We start from the raw sequence: 24270 nt of genomic DNA, 5'->3' as shown, positions 1-24270 counted from the left end.
AGTGAACTTTACTCTAATTTAGATGGAGGAGTACAAAACACTAAAGTGTACATACTATGACGTATACCATTAAAGCTGAAGATTTTATTAAAGCTGGCTAAACAATTTAGTTTAATTTATTCTGCTGTTTTGTTACCAATCACAGGTCATATTATATTCAAAGTTCCTGAGGGTGAACGAACATTTGCAACTGCTTTTTTGGGCACAGGACACTTTATCACAGCAAGACCCTCAGACTCTTGTGCAGCCTACAAGGCTCGCACCAAGGCACAGTTTGTGCCCATGTGATGTGGTTCCTCATTTGCATGAGCCCCCTGGAGTGCCTCTGCCCCCGCGCCTGGGCCATGGTACACATAAGGGTGCAAACAGGCTGACAAGAGGTACAATGACGATGGGCCACAGATGAAGTGGTGCAATATCCCGCTTGTAAGTGGGTATGGTGATGCCAGGCTAGCGGGTGATAATGTAGGTGAACCGCCTCCTAGCTACTTAATGCACAAGTTGCTACTTTTTTGTAACTATAGGCCTGATTTAGATGTCAGCAGAGGGGCCACTCAGTCACAACGGAGACGGATATTCCAGCCATAGAAATGTAAATCCCATTGCTTCCTATGAGATTTAGATTTCAGGGGACGGGATATCCTTCACTGCCGCTGGAATCTAAATCAGGCCCTGTATTTTGACTTTAGCAGAGATCCTGGTCCTGTGTAAGAAATGTTTTTGTTCTTTTTAAATATCAATCATTTCTTTCTAGCACTTGTTAGGAGAGGAAAAAGCCCGCGAGTTTTAGGGGTTTAAATGCAACATTTCTGTGACAAAAAAGCTTGGTCAAGGTAGGATGTACACTGGCACTCGAAAACTAAACTGATGCTTGCAGCCCCGCTCAATAAATCGTAGTTCGCTGGCAGTAAACAGTGTTACACAATCAGTGGATGGTTGAAAACATAATACAATTTACAGATCAAACTAGAGCTTCTCAAAATCATACTTTAAGAAAACGGTAGCATTTGTTAAAAGTGTAACATTCAACTTAAAAGCAGGTCTGTGTATTAACCAGTCTGGCTACTTTTTCTCACGCACAAGATTGGCCTCCCAATGTTTATGTTCTCTTAAAATTCGTGGTAAAGGGAAATATCCCATAATCCTCTTTGCAGAAGCACATTTCACTCCAAGCCTGCCTTGGCCTACAAGAGGCTGTTGCTGGGCAGTAGCTCATCTTCTTGGTCTGAACACGCGTGGAATGAGATTTAAGCACATCTTGTCTTAGGTGGGAGCTAGTGTGCAAGGCTTTGACTTTAGTTTCACAAAAAACAACTTCTGTAAGCCACGAGATAACAGGCTCCTCTTTGCTCAAACTGATGTTTCTATGTTATTCAGATCCAAGGGAAAGACACTACAACCTAAGCTACCTATATTGCTTTCTGTTCAGGGATATGAGAGAGGATGGCAGTAGCAGCAACCTACACGTTCACAAACAGACAGCTACCCAAACGGGTCATAACTGCTCTCAATGTTAACTTAGCTTTCTGAAGCCACACACCCAGGGTACCTATCCATTTAATCTAGCCCAATCAGCCTAACAACATACATCTCGCATTTGGAGTGGGACATCATGAAATCCCATTTATGACAAAGGATTTTTCTAAAGATGGCCAGGAGGTAGCCTTTTTGCAAAGGTGATGGCAGATGGCCTGTATTCCTAAACTATGATAAGCTGCCACTAGTCACGCGAAAGTCTGTTCATTTATTGTCCCCCACTTATAAAGGTGTGAACTTCCACTTAAAGCAAAGTTAAATACTTTTTTATTTAAATACTTTCACTTTTAAATTGCTTTTAGCAATCAGGAATCAACAATTATATTTTCAAAATGAGAAATTGGGATATGTCAAAGGCTAAAAACAATTCAAATTTGCTTTTGTTTTCAAAACCAGAACAATAACTGCAGCTGTTATCCATTCTATGTACAACGCCGACTGGTAGAACAAATTCTACATGCAGATGTCAAGCTAAAATGGCAGATGAGTAGAATTTTTATTTTCTATTATTGGTGTGGAGTGTTTAGGAAAATCTTTGGGGGATATTTGTCTTTCACTGGCTTTTTTGGGGGCAAAATGACAAACAGATGATATCAGCTCAGAATCTAGACAGACGAGCTATCCTCAAATTTATACAGATTTCTTGGTCTGAGTCTTTAGACAACAATGATATACCCTCAGGTCACACTGATCTTCAGGCTCAAACCATAGACAGCAGAGTTACCCCTATAGTTAAGTAAAATACTAGCTCAAGTCTTAGACAACTTTTGTAAGTAGGCCTAGTAAGCCACTCACATTACTGGTATGTATCCCTATTAGAGGTTGCAAATTCCTAAAATTACTTTCAGAGCTGGTGCCAGCTATCACCTGCCTATCACAATTATTTTGGAGGGTCAGATCTTTTCGTACTACATAGCAAAGAAGAGCAGGGGTCAGACTGGGTTCCCCACTACCAATTGCCTGCATGAGAGCATCAATGTTTTCTATATCCAATTAGAGTGGCAAAATAGTCACACAAACGCATCAATGTTTTGTATTTCCAATTAGAGTGGCAAAGTAGTCACAAGTGGTGTCACAATGTACTAAAAGAGGGCTATAAGACACTACAAGGGGGTCATACCGAGCTGCTCACTGACCATCGCTGTGATGGATTTGATTAAACAGACTTTCACCCATGAAATCCACTATAATATGAGCTGGTGGGTGCTTCCTTGGGGGGAGTATATTATCAGTCAACGGTTTCAGTGCTTCTCCACCAGCAAATAGCAGGTCATTGAGCATGAGCCTGAGTGGAATAGAAAAGAGTAGGTGAGCCACCAATTTGATTTGCTCTTCTGATTTCCATGAGGCTGCACAGAGGGGAAAGATGCAGGGCCCTGCCACAACGACCTGTGGTGCTATTATGCAGCTAGTTATGCCCATCCGTTAACAAACATACAAGCCTATTGGTAGCAGTGGGATTTCCAATCAGGCAGCCTGGAAAGTCACAGATGTAGCCTCTGTCAGACTACAGGTGACCAGGTGGGCTATAGCAAGCTTGACATCCTGCAATATAAAAGACAGGTGAGACCACTGAGGTGCCTTTTTCAAGCAGCCATCTAGCCCAATTCCATTCCTCACTGGATAGTCCTAATTCTCCTGTCAGTGCCTGTGCACCTCCATAATTCTGGCTACCATCTTACTGTCCCGACTCTTTCTGCTTTGTGCTTTCAAACGAACCCCTCAATGTAAGTTACCTCCTCACCCTTCCCCTAAATGCCACCACCCACTCTGTCTTACATCTTATTCTGTAAGCCCCCTTTTTTACAGGAGGGTGGAGATACAGACAAGGGAGTGAGGAGGATGGGGACAGGACTCACCTTCGTTTAGAAAGGCATTGTTGATTAGTCTTTACTGAGCACTGCCATTCAGTGACTGTGAGAAATGACCCAATTTCTGTTGCGGGCCCAAAATTTTTGATCACTAGATTTACTGGCTATAGAACTCTGTTCACCTCACCACTGCTAAACAGTAGTAAAGTATCTGTGCTTCCTATCTAAAATATGTGAACATGTGCTGAATATTGGAACTCCATATTTGGCCTATTTAACATCCATATAAGTCCATTGTAAATAGTGGCTTAAGTGCAACTAGGGCATGGAAAGGTAAGTGTCATGTCTGAGTTGGGGTGTGTATTTACACCACCCGCATGTGTGGCGGAAAGATGTTTCTGACAGGTGTCCTACTGTGTTCTGGCTAGGATACAGTTTAAAAACACTTCAGTGGCACATAGCAGGAAAAAATGCCTTTGCGGTCTAGGAAAAGCCTAGTTTGACATATTCCTAAATCACCCCTAAAACATGCAGTATAGCCCTCGGGAAGGATGCATGTATCTAAAAATAGGGCACAATACATATTGTGGTTAGTGTGCCCTAACCGTGCAATAGATCCAATAGTTATTTCAATATGTAGGACAGGCTAGATTTTTTTAGGCATAGGTGGGATTAAAATCTTTATTTTCCACCTCTGGTTAGAAAAAGGGCTAGAACATTTTTTCCAAAGTTATTCCCTGCTTAAAATCTGACAATGGTGAACTCTGATTTTGATAACTTGGGCGGAAAGGTAACTTTGTGAAACTTTACTTTAGGCTGTCTGAGCCAGAACTGATTTAAAAGCACACCATCACACCACCAGAGCTGGAATACTGGAAGAGTTGACAGCTGTACCTCAAAGGTCAATTGTTTGCCTCTGGTTTGCTTTCGAGCCCAGAAAGGCAAATGGGTGTTCACTGCTGACCACTTAGTAGGGATTAGCTATCTGGGAGTGAACAGGAACAGTGGGAAGAACAACATGTAACTTTAGCACTGCATTTATTGACTTGGAGATGCCAAAGAGGACATCTATTCAACCCAGTTAGGCTCCAGCCATAGTAGAAGAGAGGCACGGTTTTGACCTCGTCAGGTTGGAGAGTGGCCAAGAAACTGAAGACAAACCTGCCTGGTGGCAGCTGAGTCCCATTATCTTGAAACAGAGGCTTCAGTGTAATTTCATAGTTATAGTTTGTTATAGTTAGACTTTAAAGAAGTGCTGCAAAAGGAGGATGGTGAGACTGCAAGAATAGTCTTGGGATTGGGCAGTAAAATTCTGTCAGTCACAGCTAGTGCAGAGGATAAATCTGACAACTTCCCCAGCACCACTACCTCAGCACATTGCTGGACTTGGAAATAGTTAATCTGAAGAAGAAGGACCTTCTGGAAAAAATTATGATTACTGACTCCTAACTCCTGGCACCTGGACTCGTACATGGACTCAATGTCTCCTGAAGTGTGCTGACACCCAGGAACTGGAAATGCTTTCTATGGGTCAGGGTCTGGCCTCCTATTTATCTGCAGAAATATTTTTGTCTCCAAAAGGGCCCAGCTGACTAAAGACGACTAGACCCTGCAGGAAACCTGGCTGGAGGGAGACCTGGGGCCCACAAGCCTGCCCTGCGGAGCTACGGGTTTCAAGCCTCACTAGAAGAAGCTTTCCCAGCAGTTGGAGACTATGGGCCTGATTTAGAACTTGGTGAACAAGTTACTCCATCCCAACAGTGATGGATTTCCCATCCGCCGAAATATATATACCAGGGCATAGAATGGCTTTCATATTTCGGTGGATGGGAAATCTGTCACAAGTTTTAAATCAGGCCCAAGGCCAAAAAGTTTGACTGGGACACACTGTTTGGTATATTTGACCTCCACTCCATCATGGTTGGCATGAAACTGCTGCAGTTTTTCCATAGTGCTTGACTTTTTCTCTGAGCTTCATTTCTTTTGACTTAAAAAATCGTATCTCTGGTTTCCCTTAACCTGTACTAATGCTCTTAGTGCCCCTTCCCTCATAAAACGTTTCTCTAGCTTTCTAGATTGATTTGGTAATGTTATTGTGTTGTATTCTTTATTGTAGAATTTGTGCTGCTGCTTGAACCTAGCACACACTTTTCTGGGGATTGTCTGCTGCTTATGCCATAGCTACCAGGGGCTGAGAAGAGATTCTCTCAAAACACAGTTTTGCCCCTACTAGGGTGGGTTTATTAAGTACAACGGTGCCCCCGCCCAGAATACTAACTCCATCTCTGATAGCGGATATCAGGAAATTAGTCAGAAAACTCTTGTTAAAGGTGGGAAAGTTTCTAGGCAGGACCTGCCCTTTTGCCTTTCTCTGATTGCTACTTCAGGGAGGCTGATGACAGCCAGGTACTGAGTCTTCACACTTCATTTTGCCAATGTTTTAGATACACCTGCTTCAAGCCAGCATCATCACTACCTGCTGAGAAAGGAGTCATCATTTTACACAAAGCTTTTACAAACCAGAATATGCAATTTGAAAGGGAACCAGCTCAAACCAGTCCCCGGGCTTAGTGGATAAACACCACCTGCCTGGAAAACGAGTATAAAGGTGAGAGCTACTGCATAGACCTTCGCAAACACTACAATTTGATTGATGATTCTGCAAGAGATAGGAGTGCAAGTTCTGTTGTGACAAGTGAGGGCATTTATAGGCCAGACCTGCTCCTTTGTCTACTGTTCGGGGAGGCTGACAACAGCCAGGTGCAGAAACCTCACACTTCATTGTGCTAGTTTTCTGGGTGTTCCAGTCCTTCTACACAAAAGCTGTGTTTGCAAAGCAGCCTGAGAAGGACACTTGAAAGAAAACCGACCAAAAGGGGTTAAGTTTGAGATAGTGGATCCATATTCCTTGTCTAGATGTTGTGCATAAAAGTGGCCCAAACCACTGTTCTTGGTTCTAGTTCCATATCCTTCAAGACCAAGGAAGGGAGCACTACACAAAGTACTCTAAGGACTGCTGTGTGAACAGGGCCAGTGTCTGCACGATAGTATGTCTCCCAGAGGTGAGAGAATATTACATTAAGTCTACAGTTTCTGCTAGAGGAACCGAGGGTATGCCTGTGTGCCTGGAAACCAGCATGCCTGCTAAGAGAAGGAAAGAGCCTACTTGGCCCTGCAGGAGGAGAGCGAGTCCAGGAGGGAAAGCCCAGAGTGCCCCCAGAGCTGTGGAATATGTAGAAGCAGCGGACTACCTGGGAGTGAGATGGGAGCAATCTGTGCTGCAGAGCCCCCCTCAAACTTGTATTGTGGTGGGAACCACTTTAGGCAACTGCCTGTTTTTTTTCAGTCGAGCTGCATCTGCAGTGTTGATGATCGGGGCTACAACTGCTTCTTCCAGCACTGTTGTGGTTACATGTACCATGTTGACGACATCAGCCCAATCGGGCTGCAATGCCCTGAGTAAGCCAGTTGGGCAGCACCTGCAATGTTGACATTAGCCAAATTGGGGCTGCAACTGCTAGTTCCAGCTGTTCTTGCTGCATCTTCCACATGAGCAAAATTGACAAGACCAGGGCTGTATCTGCCATAGTGACTGGAAGGGCCTGTTCGAAGGCCAAGGTCTGCTTTGCTGCTTTGTGGTTGAACAGAGCTGCAGCAGCGCGGGCAGCACCACCACTCCACACACACCAGGACTGCTGCACCAGAGAATAAGATCCAGACAGATGCATGCACAAAGACGAAGCCACACCAGGCCCAGGTGCCTTCCACTTACATGAAAGGGGCCCGCAGACTGAAAAGAATGCTGGGCTGTTGAATATGCTCGGAGAGAGCAGCACAAACTACCAGGTTATCTACTACTCCACCTTGTGTGAGAGACTTGAAACAAATGTCTGCGCATGAGACTTGTAGGATGCAGTCCAGACGGCCCCGTGCCTGATTCATGCTTTTCAAGTAGCGATCTGAGTGCATTCAGAGCGTTCAACATGGAACCACCTTTTTGGGAGTTTAAATATTTCACAATTGCAATTATTTAAGGTGTATTTTCAGCAGTAATGTTTGTAAATACAAATAAACAAGTGAGTGCATTATCTATAATGCAAGTATTACACCGTTGTTAAGATTTTCTTTCACACAAACCTTTCTTGTTAGCAAGATTAATTCATCCCTAAACACATCGTGGGTGTTAGGGCCCTTTGTCAGGAAGAACTTTAAGCAAATGAAATAAACAAAAACTTGGGAGAACAAGGCTACATGTAGATAAACCCTTTATCCCATTCCCATTCCCTTTATATTTGAAATGGTGTCTGAATGGTGAGAATGAATGATGTAATAGAATGTTGGTGCATGGTGTGGAGTGGAAGATGGGAGATAGAGATAGTTGGAGGGAGGACAGAGCCCTGAAAGCACATACCTGCTCTTGCTGCAACCTACAAGCCTAACATGAAATTGTTATTAGGCCAATCTGCCCCCAGGGGGGGCAGAAACCTCTAGGCGCCAGGGCAAATTATTTTTTGGTGTTTTTTTGTTTGTTTGTTAGGCAAGGGTCGCTCCCCTGGGGGGCAAATTGTATTTAGACCATTTCTGCCCCCCTTGAGTCTGGGTGGAGGAAGTTGGAGGGGGGAAGCTGGACACAGGGAAAATGGCTGCCATCAGTGCTGTGGCCAGAGCCTGAAATGCTCTCTGTTGGGCCGCCTGGCCAGAATGAATGCCCTCCAGGTATGCATTTGTTTGCTGCAAATGCCTCTCAAAAACCCTGGATGGCATTCAAAATGGTAGATTGCCCAACAGTGAGGCATCTCAGGAGGTCAATAGCCTCCTCAATGAGGCAGCAGGGCTGACTGGGGCAGGGCCTGAGGTGCCTGGGGCAAAGGAGATGCCCACCCTCCTGGGTGAGCGGGCACGGGTCAAACTCTGAGGGGCTGCTGGGAGGGCAGTGCTGGTAGAGATGTGGCGACTGTACCTGTAGATACGGGGGGCACAGATGGGGCCGCCACCGCAAGGGAATTCCCATCAGAGGAGGAGTCTGTATCGCTGGTGTCAGCTCCTGTCCCCGCCGTGGAGCTCCCCTCGCCCTCCGTCCCACTTGTGACTTCAGACTCCGTAGTGTCGCCCTCCAGCGCCATGTGGGATGCAGCTCCCTCCTGCTCCGGTGCCACTGCTCCTCCGCCTGATGATGCTAATGTACACAAGAACAGGGAGACCACAAAAGGGGGGGGGGAGGTCAGAAGAAAGACATGTTCAGTGCATGCAATACCGCTACCGTTGGCGGACATGACAGACACAGAAGCCCCCTGCACTACGCCACGCACTTGGAGTCCACTATTCAATCCCTGGGACATAGCTTACAAGGCTATAGCTGATTTCTGCACACATGGATTTCACAGGAGCCTGACTAGGTGTAGCTGGCACTGTACACAGGTGGGGTGGGGTGCCACAGGGCCTGCCTACTAAACTCGCCCTGGCCTAGGGGAACCCACAGCCCACCTCCCCCACCCAGACACCTACAATGCGCACTGAATCAGCAGAATGAGAGTGTACTCACCCCCTTGTTGCTGCTTTGATGCCCTCAAGCGCCCATCCAACTCCGGGTACGCCACCGCCAGGATCCTGAACATCAAGGGGGTCATGGTACAACGGGCACCCCTCTCCCATGTTGGGAGGCCATCCCCAGCTGGGCCTCCGCCGTCTTCTTGCTCCAGCGGCGAATGTCCTCCCATCTTTTCCAGCAGTGGGTGCTCCGTCTGTGGTAGACCCCCAGGGCCCGGACTTCCTTGGCGATGGCACACCAAATGTCCTTCTTCTGGTGGGCGCTGACCTACAGGAATTGTACAGGGGAAAAAGAGAAGTAATTACCAACTGCACCGTCACAGTCATTGGCCCGCATCCCTACCCTTGCCATGACGCACATGCACTCGCCGTCGTTTCATGCACGCCTCATTCTCACCCCCCCTATCTTTCATCCACCCCACTCCACACAGGCATTGCCCATACAGCATGCTCACAGTGTACTTACCTGTTTGTCTGGAGGACCGTAGAGTAGCGCGTACTGGGGAAGGACCCCATCCACAAGTTTCTCCAGCTCCTCCGTGCTGAAGGCAGAGGCCCTTTCCCCAGACACATGAGCCATTGTCTCTTCCAGACTGAGGTCACACCAGCACTTGCAGTGTAGGTCCTCTCCTGTCGAAGATCAGGTATCGAGTGATTGAACAGAGAGAAAATGGCGGTCACGTCCGCGGCGGTGCATACCGGCACCGCCGGTGTACATCGTCATTGGCTCCTGGGACCCATAGGGTCCAATGTTAACCAATGCAGAATTGCGCTGCGGTCTTCGACCACCTACCGCTACGGTGTACAACACCAGCGCAGTTACCTCATATCCCCTTGTCCCACCTTACAGGTCAGGCAGACGCCATTTCAGGGGGCCACATGGCATTATTTTTTACTGCATCACACATACCTAGGCCTTGCTTAAACACTCATACAGGCAAATTTCGATTTATTAATATTTTCAGAGTAAGCTGTGTTTACGTACCTCAGAGTTGGTTGACTCTCTGCTCGTGGTTCTCCTCCATAGGCACCGTCCGCTGGGGCATGTGAGGAGATGGCGGCATCCTCCGGTGTACAGACCGCTGGTGGACCTGTCGACAATGGAGGAGCGACATGTGATCATCACCTACAGGCTTGATCGTGCCACAATCCATTAACTGTGTGCCCAGTTGGAGCCAGACCTGATGTCAGCTATCCGCCATCCCACAGGAATCCCCCCTTAAGTGCAGGTCCTGTCAGTGCTCCATTTCCTAGCAAGTGGGTCTTTTCAAACAACAGTGGCCATAGCATCAGGGATGTCCCAGCCTATGTTTTCCAACGTGTTGTCCAGAGTGTTGTCTGCCCTGCTGAAACATTTGCGGAGCTACATCGTTTTCCCTCAGGTGGAGGATTTGCCTACAGTGAAAGGTGATTTCTATGCCCTGGGACATATCCCCAACATCATAGGTGCCATTGATGGGACACATGTGGCCTTGGTCCCCCCCGCAGGAGTGAACAGGTGTACAGAAACCGGAAGAGTTACCATTCCATGAATGTGCAGATGGTGTGTTTGGCAGACCAGTACATCTCCCATGTTAATGCAAAATTCCCTGGCTCAGTGCATGACGCTTACATCCTGCGGAATAGCAGCATCCCTTATGTGATGGGGCAACTCCAGAGGCACCGGGTGTGGCTATTAGGTGAGCACATGGACCCAATACAGTGGTAATAGTTGTCTGGGTCTGGGTCTGTGGATGTCCCTATGGGTTAGTGTGTGTCTAACAGTTGTCCCTCGCCATTTGCAGGTGACTTTGGTTACCCCATGGCTACTGACCCCAGTGAGGAATCCCGGGACAAGGGCAGAGGAACGCTACAATAAGGGCCATGGGCGAACTAGGAGGATTATAGAGCGGACCTTCGGCCTCCTGAAGGCTAGGTTCCGGTGCCTCCATATGACAGGTGGTTCCCTATTCTACTCACCAAAGAAGGTATGCCAGATCATCGTGGCCTGCTCTATGCTTCACAACTTGGCTTTGCGAAGACAGGTGTCTTTTCTGCAGGAGGACGGTCCAGATGGAGGTGTTGTGGCAGCTGTGGAGCCTGTGGACAGTGAAGACGAGGAAGCAGAAGAAGAGGACATCAACAACAGGAACACGGTGATCCTGCAATACTTCCAGTGAGACACAGGTAAGAAGACAGCACTGCCTGCTACATGTTAATTAAATCTACTACCTCTCTACTGTCTGTCCTTTTCACCCAGTGTATGGTCACTGAGTTGTCACTTTCCCTTACGATTTCACAGATGTGGGTCCCACTGTGTGATATCTGCTTTGTTTCCTCATGGACTAGAGCTGTGTGACATAGGTATGTTGACATTACATTTGAAAGAGCATTTTGCCACTGTAATTGCTAATACACTATTTCGAAATCACAGACAGACTTCAGATTGTTTTGTGCTTTAAGGGTGTTTATTTAAGTGCTCAATATTGGAGGGGGTTGTAAAATGGTGAGGGGTGATGGTGGAGGAATGTCCATGGCAGAGTCCAGTCTATTAGTCTCATAGGTGCATTGTCCAAAGGGGCATAGGAAGTGGAGCTAGGGCAGTTTAAGGATGGACAGGGTGGCAAGGTGGGACAAATGGATGACAATCAGGGCGGTCTCATTTCTTGGCGGGGGTCTTGGCATTGTTCTCTGTCTTTGTCCTGGATCTCAGGGACCATTTGTGGGGTGGTTCTCCCTCTGCAGGGGGTGGGGTGCTGGTGTGGTGGTCCTGTGGCGGTGCCTCCTGTCCACTAGCGCCGGCGGAGCTGGTGGGCAGTTCATCGTCCAGGCTAGTGTCAGGGGCCCCTTGTTGTGCCACAGTTTCCCTCCTGGTGCTCACGAGTTCCTTCAGCACCCCTACAATGGTGCCCAGGGTGGAATTGATGGATTTGAGTTCCTCCCTGAAGCCCAAATACTGTTCCTCCTGCAGCCGCTGGGTCTCCTGAAACTTGGCCAATACCGCTGCCATCGTCTCCTGGGAATGGTGGTAGGCTCCCATGATGTTGGAGAGGGCCTCATGGAGAGTGGGTTCCCTGGACCTGTCCTCCCCCTGTCGCACAGCAGCCCTCCCAGTTCCCCTGTGTTCCTGGGCCTCTGTCCCCTGAACCGTGTGCCCACTGCCCCCAGGTCCCTGTTGTTGTTGGGGTGGTGGGTTAGCCTGGGTTCCCTGTAGTGGTGGACACACTGCTGCTTGACGAGTACTGGGGACAGAGGTATGGGCCCGCCGGATGGGTGCTGTGCTGGTGTTTCCAAAGGGGGGAAGCTCTGTAGTGGCTTGTGCCAGTGTGAGGGTAACCGACTGTCCCGAGGTCCCAGATGGGCCGGACTGGTCATCTAGATCCAGTTGGACAGAGTTGCTGTCATCACTGTGGGCCTCTTCTGTGGGGGGAGTGGACATGTCTGGAACCTCCTGTCCGGTGATGTTGGGTAGGGATCCTGCAGGGGTGTAAAAGCATGATTATTGCATCTGTGTGTGCCGTGGTGTGCAATGGGTGGGTGATTGTGTAACCCAGTGCTTGCATTCCTGTGTAGGACCTTGTCTGATGATGGTTTGGGGGCTGTATGGGTATGTGCAGTGGCCATGCTTTGGTGATGGGTGTCCATGCTTTGGTGTTGCATGCAGGGCTTGGGTTTGGGATGTGTGCTTTGTGATATTGGGACATGTGTGAGGAGTTGGAGTGATGGGGGTGAGGGCGAGAGTGGAGGTATGTGATGGCATGCAGGTGGGGGGGTGAAAGTAGTGAAGAGTGACTTACCAGAGTCCATTCCTCCAGCTACTCCTGCGAGGCCCTCAGGATGCAGTATAGCCAAGACTTGCTCCTCCCATGTTGTTAGTTGTGGGGGAGGAGGTGGGGATCAGCCGCCAGTCCTCTGTACCGCGATGTGGTGTCTTGAGAACACGGAACACACCTTCCCCCGTAGGTCGTTCCACCTCTTCCTGATGTCATCCCGTGTTCTTGGGTGCTGTCCCACTGTGTTGACCCTGTCCACGATTCTGCGCCATAGCTCCATCTTCCTGGCTATGGAGGTGTGCTACACCTGTGATCCGAATAGCTGTGTATCTACCCGGATGATTTCCTCCACCATGACTCTGAGCTCCTCCTCAGAGAACCTGGGGTGTCTTTGCGGGGCCATGGGGTGGTGTGGGTGATGTGTGGGGTGGTGTGTGTTGTGATGTGTGAGGTGATATTTAGAGGTGTGTTGTGTGAGGTGCGTGGATGTTATGTGAGTGATAGTGTTGAGTGCCTGTGGATGCTAGTGTTGTTTCTGGTGGTGTCTCTCTCTGGCCTTCAGTCACAATTGTGGTCGTAGGGGTTTGTGGGTGATGTGGGTGTGTGTTTTATATTGTATTGGATGTGTGGGAGTGGTGTGTGTATGTGTATCAGGTGTGTATATTTTGAATTGTGCAATGTGGATGTGTTTTGTACAAGTGTGTGTATTTGAGCGCAGCGGTGTGTACCGTCAATGGAATACCGCGGTTGAAAGACCGCCGCGTGGATTCGTGGGTCGTGATAGTATGGCCGTATTCCTGTTGGCGTGACGGTGGAGGTTTTGTCATCGCCAGTTTATCACTGACCATTGGTGTGGCAGATTTGTGTGGGTGTCTAAATTTTGCGGGTTCCGGGCTTTTGGGTCATAATGACCGTGGCAGAATTCTGCAGCCGCGGCGGTGTGTTGGCGGTCTTCTGCACGGCGGTAAGCGGCTTTTACCGCTAATGTTGTAATGACCCCGTAAGTGCTTTCTTTGTACTGGTACTTGGTCAAGTTGGTTTGGTAACTAGTGTGACTGGACGTGGGCTGTGCTGTAGTACTTGGCTGTAGAGTGAGGTGGATATCCTTTGATATTGTGTATAACAGTAGTTGGATTCTAGTCCAGGGAATATTGAGTTGAGGTGATAGATGGTTCACTTTCCGTTTGTGTTTTGATGTGTGCCTTAAATATGTAAACTTAGGGATTATGTGGAAATCCTTTGTCCAAGTAAAACAGTAATTTCCTTACCCTGGCTCTCGTCCGAGTAGCAAGATTAATTCAGCCCTAAATGCAATGTGAATAAGCGTCTGTAACAACATGTGTAAAGTGCATAAACGTTGTGAGGTGTCATTGTGAGTGTGCAGTGTGGTAGGGCCTCATGTCCAAGGAGTTTGTAAGATGTGCACATCTTGGACAGACTTGTTGTGGAGTCACAATCTAGCTGTTGTCTTATCTCTTTGTTGCACATGAGGTGTGGGGTCCCTCATGTCTATCTGTTGCAGAGCTTTTGTGATTGCTAGTTGTTTTCTTTGTGTGTCTGCGTGGGTATTGGTGAGTTTAACAGGTTGTTGTTGAGAGAATGTGTAAGCTAGATATGTTGGAGATTGATTGACTGTGAATGCAAGGGAATGGCTGTTCTTAGTTTTGTTGTTTGTGAGAAAGGATGTATATGGTATCCCCTGTCTCCCCATTCCATTTGAGCTGTTTTCCGAACTGCTGAGAGTGAATGATGTAAATGAATGTTGATGTGAAGTTGACGCTAGGAGACTGGGAGAGCTGGAGAGAGAATGGAACACTAACAGGACCTACTTGCTGTTGCTGTAATCTAAGGAAATAACATGTAATAAAGAATGTATATACTACCTGTGGCTCCAGAACCCTGTATTAAGACTTTGCCCTCTAGCTACTAAATTAGCCATAGTGCAATTTACATTAAAAATCAGTGTTTACATTATTTAAACTCAGATATGACAATGTATAAATATAGCTAATCGGTTTCTTTCAATATATTGTCAAGGAGCACAAGCCATACGAATGTCCATGAAGCATCTGAATTAAGAGATAATGTCCATCAACCCATTGTAGTAAAGTTCACAACAAGTAGTTATTTAAAAGAGAAATTCAAGGAAAAGTAGTGGTTCTAAAAATATTTTCATATGTCCTCACAGTTGAGGGCATATGAGCTGAGCTAATACAAGGAAGTGATGTTCTTATTAATACATGCTTTTGCCAAAAGTACTGGAGGTTTGGGAGGACGGGGTAGTTAATTAACGGCTTCGCACAAGGGGGCTCAGTTGGTGTACTGCCACAGAAAAGTGTTACCAGGGTCACTTGCTCGTGTTCTGAGGTGAACTGTGTAGCTTTTAGCATCACTATGTAATTGGAAAACACAACTTTCTATTCCTTAAAGAAAAGCACTGGGCTGGACATTGACGTTATTGTGTCGGTTTGCTGATTCTTGAATTCTGAGCTTGTGTGCCAAACACCATCTCCCTGAGAAGCCTGTGACTGCTCGCCCTTTCTACCCAGAAAGTCACGCGCAAAGGTGATTGTGCTTGTTCCAATTTGCAGTATCATAGGATGGGCCTCAGGATACCAGTGGAAAAACCTCAACCAGTTGGGATCTGGTAGCTATGGTCCAACCTGTGACCACCCCCACCTCTCACCAAACGATGTCTGACACACACTTTGCTCTATCCCACATTATGTTAATTCCTTCTCTTCCTCTGCCCCTATCCTCTCACACTACTCTTAAACCTTAACTGTGTCACCTATTGTTTCCAGATGCGTTAGAAGATGGCATGGTACTGTGGAAAATGACCTTGAATAGTATATTTGGTTTGGATACCTGGGCAATGCAATTTTAATGTAAAATACTGCATGTCAAAATTAAAGGTCTTCTAGAAATGTATGCTGTGCATATCAATATACTGAACAGTTCCTGTCATTTTTGAGCAGCATAAATGGCACAATTACAGAACAGTCCTAGTTTCTTTAGTTATTTTGCCAGAAAAACCCTATTACATTTGCAAAGGTTCAGGAAATGTTCAGGAAATACATATAAGAAGTTCCCTGACATTTTGTGGTAGCAACTTGGTGTACAGTAGCAATGATTCAGATGTTTTTCATATCATTGCACCATAATTTGATGGCCTATTTGTGTTAACAAAAAAAAGGTCTGAGGCATTAAAGTCCATGCTGGATGGGACTAAAAAAAAAACAAAGATTGTGGGCATGTGCGATGCATAAACGAGTTAATTAGTGCTTGAATGCTAAACAGAGCGCAGGGTCCAGCTTGAAGTGAAGTTGTCTATAAATCTCTTCTGAATATAATGTTTACTGTACTAATATGCTTTAAAATGTGCTGGCCATGGCAACCTATACTCAAAGTTTCTTGAATAAGAAACCATAAATTCCTTGCCTCTTGAAGTGGTATTTCAAACATAACTATTTCATAATATCCTCTAGATTTTCCTTGGCGAGAACTCTCAACCACGTGCCTCTAATGGTGTGGCTTTTAAAGCAGATCCACATTATCTTCTAATGTTGCCTTCAGGGAATACTCTTAATCATCCCACTAAAGAGGCCTTTAAGTTATATGCAGTTCTTGCCAGTATGACTTACATTGAGTGCTTTATAAAAAATAAAAGGTAAAACATTTACCACATTCATAAAAATCTTTATACAGTGAACGCCAACTCTTCCATTCCTTACCCTAGCAATAAATGTTTATTGAAATGATCTAAATTCTCGACTAATATCTTTGATCCAATATTCTTTCATGTGTGTGTTTTTTAAACCCTTTCCTAAAATTAATCTGTAATCTTCCCACCCTATGGTAACAGTAGCCTTTAATTACATCCACTTCTAAACAGAGTTCAATGTACTCTGAAATGCATGATCACAACCCTTCATACACGTCCCTGTAGGAGATCCACAAGTCACCTTAATACATAGATCTTAAAATGAAATCCAGTCCTGACCAAAACTGTTAGACTAATATGTTTAAAATGTCTACTTTTACTCAATAAACCCCACAACACTCTATACCATTGTTCTAAACATTTTAACATGGGAGCTCCTAGAACCATCCTTTCTACATATCCTCCCCTAACAAACATAAGCAATTTGTTGTGCCACACAACTATCACCATCAATGTGGTTCCATAAAGTTGGCAGGCATGTTCTCAGCACGTTAATGCTTCTGCACACAGGCCGCCAGATGTTAAGAACTCTGACAGGACCATTTTGTGATTCATTAAAAAAACATTAAGTTGATTTCTTCCCCCCCTGGGAGTGACTACAGTGATAATTAGGGGGCTTCACATGAATTGAGTGACATGTAATGCAAGCTAGATGATTTTTCATTCCTATATTGGTGTTTCTGGATAGAAGATGCAGAGCTGCAAATGTCTAGTTCGGATTATGGCTAGGCACCAAATGAACAAGTTACTTTCCGTGGCGTTCTTTCTGGTGGCTACTCTATCTAACCACAGATGCCTTACCTTTAGAAAATTCTAAAGGCGCCAGACTGGATACAAAAGATTTTATAGCACTGCTCCTCAGCACTGCTAAGTAACACCATATGGCTCCGCATTTGCGCCATTCCGCCTTGAAAGTGATGGAAGTGAGTTGCATATAAGTGCGACCCCTGCACTTTGATGCCAATTTTTGTCAATTGCTTTGACTCTTTCAACGTCCTCAGACGCTGAGCAGAAGATAACTGGAGGTACCAGTGTGCAGATCTCTAACGTGGGACCTTTTAAGTGGTAAAAGATACCATTCCACAGAATAAGGAGGGAGGGCGGTGAGAAATCTGTGTTTACATAGTGTATCCACCAGAAAGAGCATTGTCAAACGTAAGTTCACTTCTAGCTGAGGATTCCTCCTCTTTACAATAAATATCTAAGCAGTACCTTCCCAAGGTGGAGGGTCTGTGGAGTGGGCTCATAAAGTCCTGCAAGACAAAATGCCTTTCCCAGCCGACTAGGCCATCAAAGCAGTAGTGCTTTGTGAACATGTATATGGATTCCCACATCGCATCCTGACAGATAACAAGGACATGCAATTTACATGCCAATGTAGTGGCGGCAGCCTTGGTCCTGGTGAATTAGGCCCTCAATTCTTCTGTAGAATGCTTTTTGGCCAGTGCAAAGCAGATCTGAATGCAAAGTACTGTCCATCTTGACAGAGTCCTTTTCTGCACCGGGTTACATTTATTCGTCCCAGACAACCCCACAAAAAACATATTGTCCTCCAGATCTTTTTTGGTGCAATAGATGTAAAAGCTTAACACTTTTGTGGTCCAGCCAATGGAGTCTCTCCTACTCATTCGAGGGGTTATGAGGGGCAAACAGCATTGGAGGGTGATGGACTGCCTAATATGAAAAGGAGTAAACTTTTGGGAAGAAGGCCGACCTGGTCCTCACCAGCATTTTCTCTGGAAAAAAGTGGTACGGGAAAGGTGCATCGAGAGAGCCTGGCACTCACTCATGCAATGAGCTGAAGTTAATGGTGAGGAAGAAGACAGTCTTTAGTTTCAGAAGATGCAATGAGCAGATGTGCATTGACTCAAAGGAAGTACTCATGAGAAAGGTCAGGCCCAAATTAAGGTCCCCCCTGTAGCATCACAAACTATTTGGGAGAGAATATATTTGCTAAACCTTTAATAAACCATATCACAACAGGTGATTGAACATGGACAGTTGGTCCAGCAAACGTAAAAGACCGAAAGAGTTAACAAATAACCTTTCACAGTGCCTACTGCAAGGCCCTCCTCGGCCAAATACAAACAAATAATATATTGAACAGCTTTGCTTCCAGAGGTTCTGTCCTGAGGATTCTACATCAAGCCATAAATTTGTCCCATCACCTGGCGTAAACAGACTTCATGGAAGGGTGATTGACAGCGAAGAAGACATCTACTACTAAGGTTGGCAAATGAACATGCTGCCAACTGCTGCCGCTCAATCTACATGCATGGAGATGGAGATGGAGACTGCACAGGTTCCAGTGAAGAACCCTGTCCTGCTGCTGCAACAGAAGATCTTGCCGGAGTGTTAGCATGATTAGAGGGCAGATGCACATGTGCAGAATTTCAGGGCACCACACTCTTGTGGTCCAATCTGGGGCCATTAGAATGACTTTGGCCCAGTTGTTCCTGACATTCTTCAGCACTTCGGGCAGGAAGAGATACAGAAGTCTAGTGTTCCACCCTGTAAAAGTGCAACCCATAGGGAGACCCTATGCATGAAATCCAATGCACAAATGTTTGGACAATGCATGCTTGATGGTGGTGAAACAAATCTAGCCAGGGTTCTCCCGTTTACCAGAAGATGCCCTGTGCCATCTTGTGGTGTATCCATCATCTGTGATCCACCAGGTAGCACCAGATGTGCTTGTCTGCCCTGTCATTCAATTACCCCACCAGGTGGTCAGGGCGATGTCCCAACCACCACCATAAGTGCAGAAACTCCTGGCACAGGCCCAGGAGCCCATTCCACCCTGCTTGCTGCAGTACTACATGGTGGTGGTGGTGTCCGTAGAAACTGTGCCAGCTTTCCTTTGAGGGGTAGTAGGAAGGCCTTCAATGCCAGGTGAAAGGATCACAACTCAAACAGATCAAAATGGAGCCAGGTTGCTGCTGGAGACCACAGACCTCTGATCTCCACCTCTCCCAAGTGATTAGCCCAGCCCAGCAGTGATGCATCTCTCACCACAGTCCACTCTGGGTGGGAGAGGGGTATGCCACTTATGAGGCTGGGAAGCAGCCACAATTGCAGATCTCGTGCAGTCTCATTTAAAACCAGGATGACATCTGACAGATTTCCTTTGTGCTGTGTCCAAAGAGATTTCAGATTCTACTGCAGAACCTGCATATGCCACCTGGCTGAACGGACAAGCAGGGTGCATGAGGCCAACAGGCCAAGAAGCCTCAGAGCTGCCATCACAGACATCCAAGACCGAGGCGGAAACATCAGGATCACAGCCCAAATAACCTGGAACACTGAGAAAGGGGGAAGGCCCTGGACTGTACCCTGTCCAAGACAGCTCCTATAAAACAAGTCTCTTCGAAGAAGTCATGAGTCACTTCAGCTCATTGATCAGGAACCCAAAACATGTCAGAAGATCCACTGTTGTCTGGAGGTGGTCTGAGATGGACTTTCGTGAACCCGCCTACAACAGCCAGTCATCGAAGTAGGAGAAAACTAGCATTCCAAATTTCCAAAAATGAGCAGCAACCACCACCATCACTTTCATGAACACCCATGAGGCACTAACAGGGATGAAGATGAGCACTACAAATTGAAATGCTAATGATCAACTTTGAAATATAGGTAATGTCTGAGACTGCAAGACGGAAACATCCTGCAGGTCCAAGGTCACTATATCCAGTCACCAGGATCTTGGGCAGCCCGAATATGAGTCAGTGTGAGAATTCTGAATTTGTCCTCCGGCACGAAGGCATTCAGAGAGCAAAGATCTAAAATAGGATGAAGGCCTCCATTATTTTTCAGTACGAAAGAGTAACATACCATCATGATTTCCTAATCCTAAACCCTCTCAGTGGCCGGCTGCATTGGAGAGTAAAGCTTGCATGTTTTGCCTCTGAAAGACGCTGATGTAGGAGGAAGCTGTGTTGGGTCGATAAGAAACTGACGGGAAAAGCCATGCTGGACTATCTGGGAGACACATCTGTTGCATGTAATGGATTGCCACCTTAAGACAAAATGTTGGATCCTAACTCCCACAGGTTGGTTGTACATGGCTATGGATAAACAAAACTGGCATGGAGCATGATGCCACAGGGGAAGGTGACTGTGAAGACCAATGTCTCAGGTATTCCATGCACTGACTTCCTGATCCCTGTCCTCAGCACTGGGGTGACTGCAGCAGGGTTGGGGGGTGCCTGGTATTGCCTACACACCAGCCTTTTAGTGTAGCCTCAGAAAGGGCAAAACTGATGAGAAAACTGTCTTGCAGTTCCAAAGAACATTCTGTGGCCCTACTTTCCTTGAGTCTTTCTAGGGTAGAATCATTTTTTTTGCGAAATAGGCATGATTCCTCAAAAGGCATACCCATAAGGGATGTCTGCACATCTCCAGAAACATCTATGGATTGCATCCACACATTGCGATGATACACCACACTAGTGTCGACTGCTCACCCCAACCAATCAGAGTAATTAGACTAGCATCAACCACACATCTGGCTGCATCCTGACCATCTTGAATGGTTTGAACCAAGGAGGCCCTAAACTAATTCTGGTCTGCCAGCAAGCTCTCACTAGCCATGTCCCAGAAGGTGTGCCCCAAACAGCCTAGTAGGAAAACATTGTTAACCTCAAGTCTAGGCTGCCCACAGAGAACATTAATTTCCTGACTGCATAATAACTGACTGCCCGTCTGGTGTGGGAGGGGAGGAGAGGGTGGAGAGAGAAAGAAAAACGGAAAAAGAAAGAGAGTGGGAGAGAGAGAGAGCAAGAGCAAGAGCGTGCATGTGTGTGTGTGTGTGTGGTTTCATGGGAAATGCACTAGGATTCACCTTGCTGGTGGAAGTTTGGACCACCAATCTCTCAGGAGTAGGAAGGTGAGTAGGAAAACCTGTTCGCCCGGTGCTAGTCTGTGGTATCTAGCCACCTGTCTGTTCACCGGTGTGCAAGAACAAGGCTTAGACCAAGGGCAAACAGAAGCATCTGTTAGGGCTTTGTTGAATCGGAATGAAGGCTCAGAGAAAACAGGCCTAGTCTGCAGAACCTTTGTAGGGATTTTGGTCTTAACTTCAACAGAAGGTCCAAGACTTCAGCAGCATGCAGTCCACGGCAAAGGAAGCACTGCCTTCTTTTAGCCGTCCAACAGGGAAAATCAACCCTGTGTCACTGGAAATATCAAGCTGACTGGCCTTCTATAAGTCCATGTAAAAGCAGTTTTCATAGGGGAGGGGATGAATTATCACCATCACCACCATTGTCAAATCAGAGTATTGGTAAACTCTGTTCAGCATCAGAGTTAAATGAATGGAACCTCTGAGAACAGCTCATCTGTAGAAAGTGTACTGTCTAAATCAATATGTACATGGGCAGGGTGTGTTGGAGTAGTCACAGTGACCTCGGTAAGGCACTGGATACCCCTCCACTGATGGCAACATTTGGATCGGTGTCAATGAAAGAGGAACCGGCACAGGCTTTGGAGCTGGAATCAAAGTCTGAACAGGAGATTGTGTAGAATCCCAGGTGGATTCCAGAGGATCAGACTGCACTGAGGACGGATTAACTGGGGTAACCTAACTGGAAGCCCTTGTGGATCCTGGAGACCTGAAGGATTACCAGAGGGAACTGGAAGACTGCCAAAAATGCACAGCATGGCCTCCATGCAGGGTTGTACCTGCTTGTTGTCACTGATGGCCCAGGAAACCCGGGGTGAAAGGGATCTACTGTGGGACCGGCTCCTCAAACGCAGATCAAAAGTGAGAGTGAGTGGCACTTTGACACCCTCATGACTTTCCTTCAGTCAGAGGGGATAGGGTTGAATTCCCCTTCACCTTTTTACATTCCCTCTTAGACTTTAACACAATCTTATCAAATGATGGACTGCAAAGTCGACCTGTCATGGGGTCGGCCATGTGAGTAGGAATAGGATCGTGCCCACGATCTGTAACAGCAGGGGGACGTACGTGCGAGATCAGTGACGTTTCTCGATGTTCATCCATATAGAGCTTAATTTCATGTCCTGGATTGCCTTTGGGTGCAAGACGGCACAATAATGGCACAACTCTGAGTCGTACCCAGGGCACAAACACCAAAGCCACACCCCATGCGGGCCCATCACTGACATATGTTTGACAATCATGGCATGGTGTGAACCCTGAAGTTTTAGGTGGGGACAATGTTAAGTTGCGCACTGGAATTCAATCTGAAAAACTGAAGAAAAGAGAGAAGAGCTACTGAGCCGCTTTCCAAGGTGTGAAAAGACAGGAACTAACATTGATGGGTAGGGGGGCCACTTATGTGCGGCTCTGTCACTTCCAAGGTGGCACAAAGCCAGCACAGAGCTGCACACTTACTGCCGTAAAGGAGCACTGCTATGAAATCTTTCAGATCCAGTGTAGAGCTTGGGGAATATTCTAAAGGTGAGGAATCTGCAGTTAGAAATACCTGCCAGAAGTTTTTATGTTTAAGGGCAGAGAAAGCAGTTATAAACTGTGAGTGGCATGGATATTTTTGAGGGATAGCCAGTTATTTTAGGTTACGCTTTTGACGTTGTCAAGCTCTGGAAAGGATCTCACTGTGGTTCATATATTTAAGAGGAATCAGACCGCAAAGGATGAGGTTTCGAATTTGAAGATAGCTTGAATAGGCCACTTGCGGGCTAAAAGTCAATTAATGGCTTACTAGCACAAATATGACCAAGAGGCCACGATTTAGTACCAGATCTAAGGTCCTCTCATACTCCTGGATCAGCAGTGCAATATCAGTCTACACATGGGCTTTACATGCCTCAAATAGACACTCACCAGGGTTTCGATCCGGTCTTCATAGACAGTGCTCATCAATGGATATTTACTGAAATTACAACTCAAGCCAGAAGCTGTTATGAAAAGCAGCATAAACACATCCACCTACAGGAGGAAAGAGAAAGGGGATAACAATAATTTGTTTACAAAAATCATTTGATGTTTTCAAGGCCAAATGGCATACATACATGCCAGTCAATAAGTGGACAAAGGTTTGTGGACATTTGCTTGTCTATGCATCAAAACACTTAGCCAATTGAATTTAGTGTTGTGTATATAGCTCAAACATCTAGTCAAATACAAGCCAAAACAGGGTTACTGAATGTGAAAGTTACTTTATAATGTATTCCATCCATTTTGCATATATTCTCTCAATCACTGAGTGTTCTACATTTTTGTTTTCTCAAAATATATCTTGCACTTTCTCCAACCTTTATCTTTACTCTCCATAAAACTTCCCCTTCATGGTGATTCTGGTACTCTTGGTCTTTGCTCTTTCATCTTCTTAACTAGTTGTGGATTGTCTGTAGTAGTGTACAGGACAGAAACTAATGCTTGAAAAGAACTTACTTTAATATCTTTTAGAATGGCAGGAGGTAATCATCCCTCTGCAGGTCCATACCTTTCTGCACACGTGCATCACAAATAATTCCCAGTCTAGGCCCTAGGTGCTAGATTCAGGAAGTAAAGTGTAGCATATGCTTCAAGATGACAGTTTGATGGGTATTGCCAAAACAGAGAACAAAGAGAAACCGCACTGAAATTACATTGAAGTTAATTTCAGTTACTTGTGGTCCTAGTCTTCTGCCTCCTTCCTTTCTTGTTACTACCGGCTAATAGCGTTGGAAGGAAAGACCTAGAGTAACCAGGGCCTCCAGGCGCTGAATTGTAGGGAAGGGAGATTAAGTGATTTGCCCAAAATCACAGGATGTTGAGCCGACGCAGAGACTCAAATCTGGTTCCCCAGCTTCAAATTCAGAATCTCATGCAGTTAAGTCACACCCTCTCCCCAAGTGTTGAGCTTTTTCTCTGAAAACAGCACCCATACTGGATACAGTCAATAGTTAGGGAGACTCACATATTTGCATACGA

At 46.2% G+C, this 24270-nt stretch overlaps 1 protein-coding gene across 8 annotated transcripts in view; it reads right to left on the bottom strand.

Moving 5' to 3' along the window:
- The window catches only part of FLT3LG (fms related receptor tyrosine kinase 3 ligand), an 823185-nt gene that overhangs the window by 357361 nt on the left and 441554 nt on the right, over positions 1–24270 (bottom strand). For 7 of the 8 annotated variants that reach the window (XM_069200831.1, XM_069200833.1, XM_069200825.1 and 4 more), the window contains one exon: positions 23179–23283. The exons of the other annotated variant lie outside the window; for it this stretch is intronic. In XM_069200831.1, coding sequence (XP_069056932.1) covers positions 23179–23283 — 105 coding nt within the window. The remainder of the gene's footprint in view (positions 1–23178; positions 23284–24270) is intronic. 8 annotated transcript variants of the gene reach the window in all.

The sequence above is a fragment of the Pleurodeles waltl genome, chromosome 7 (genome assembly GCF_031143425.1).
Source record: "Pleurodeles waltl isolate 20211129_DDA chromosome 7, aPleWal1.hap1.20221129, whole genome shotgun sequence".
Lineage (NCBI taxonomy): Eukaryota > Metazoa > Chordata > Amphibia > Caudata > Salamandridae > Pleurodeles > Pleurodeles waltl.
This window is presented reverse-complemented; position numbering and strand designations above follow the sequence as displayed.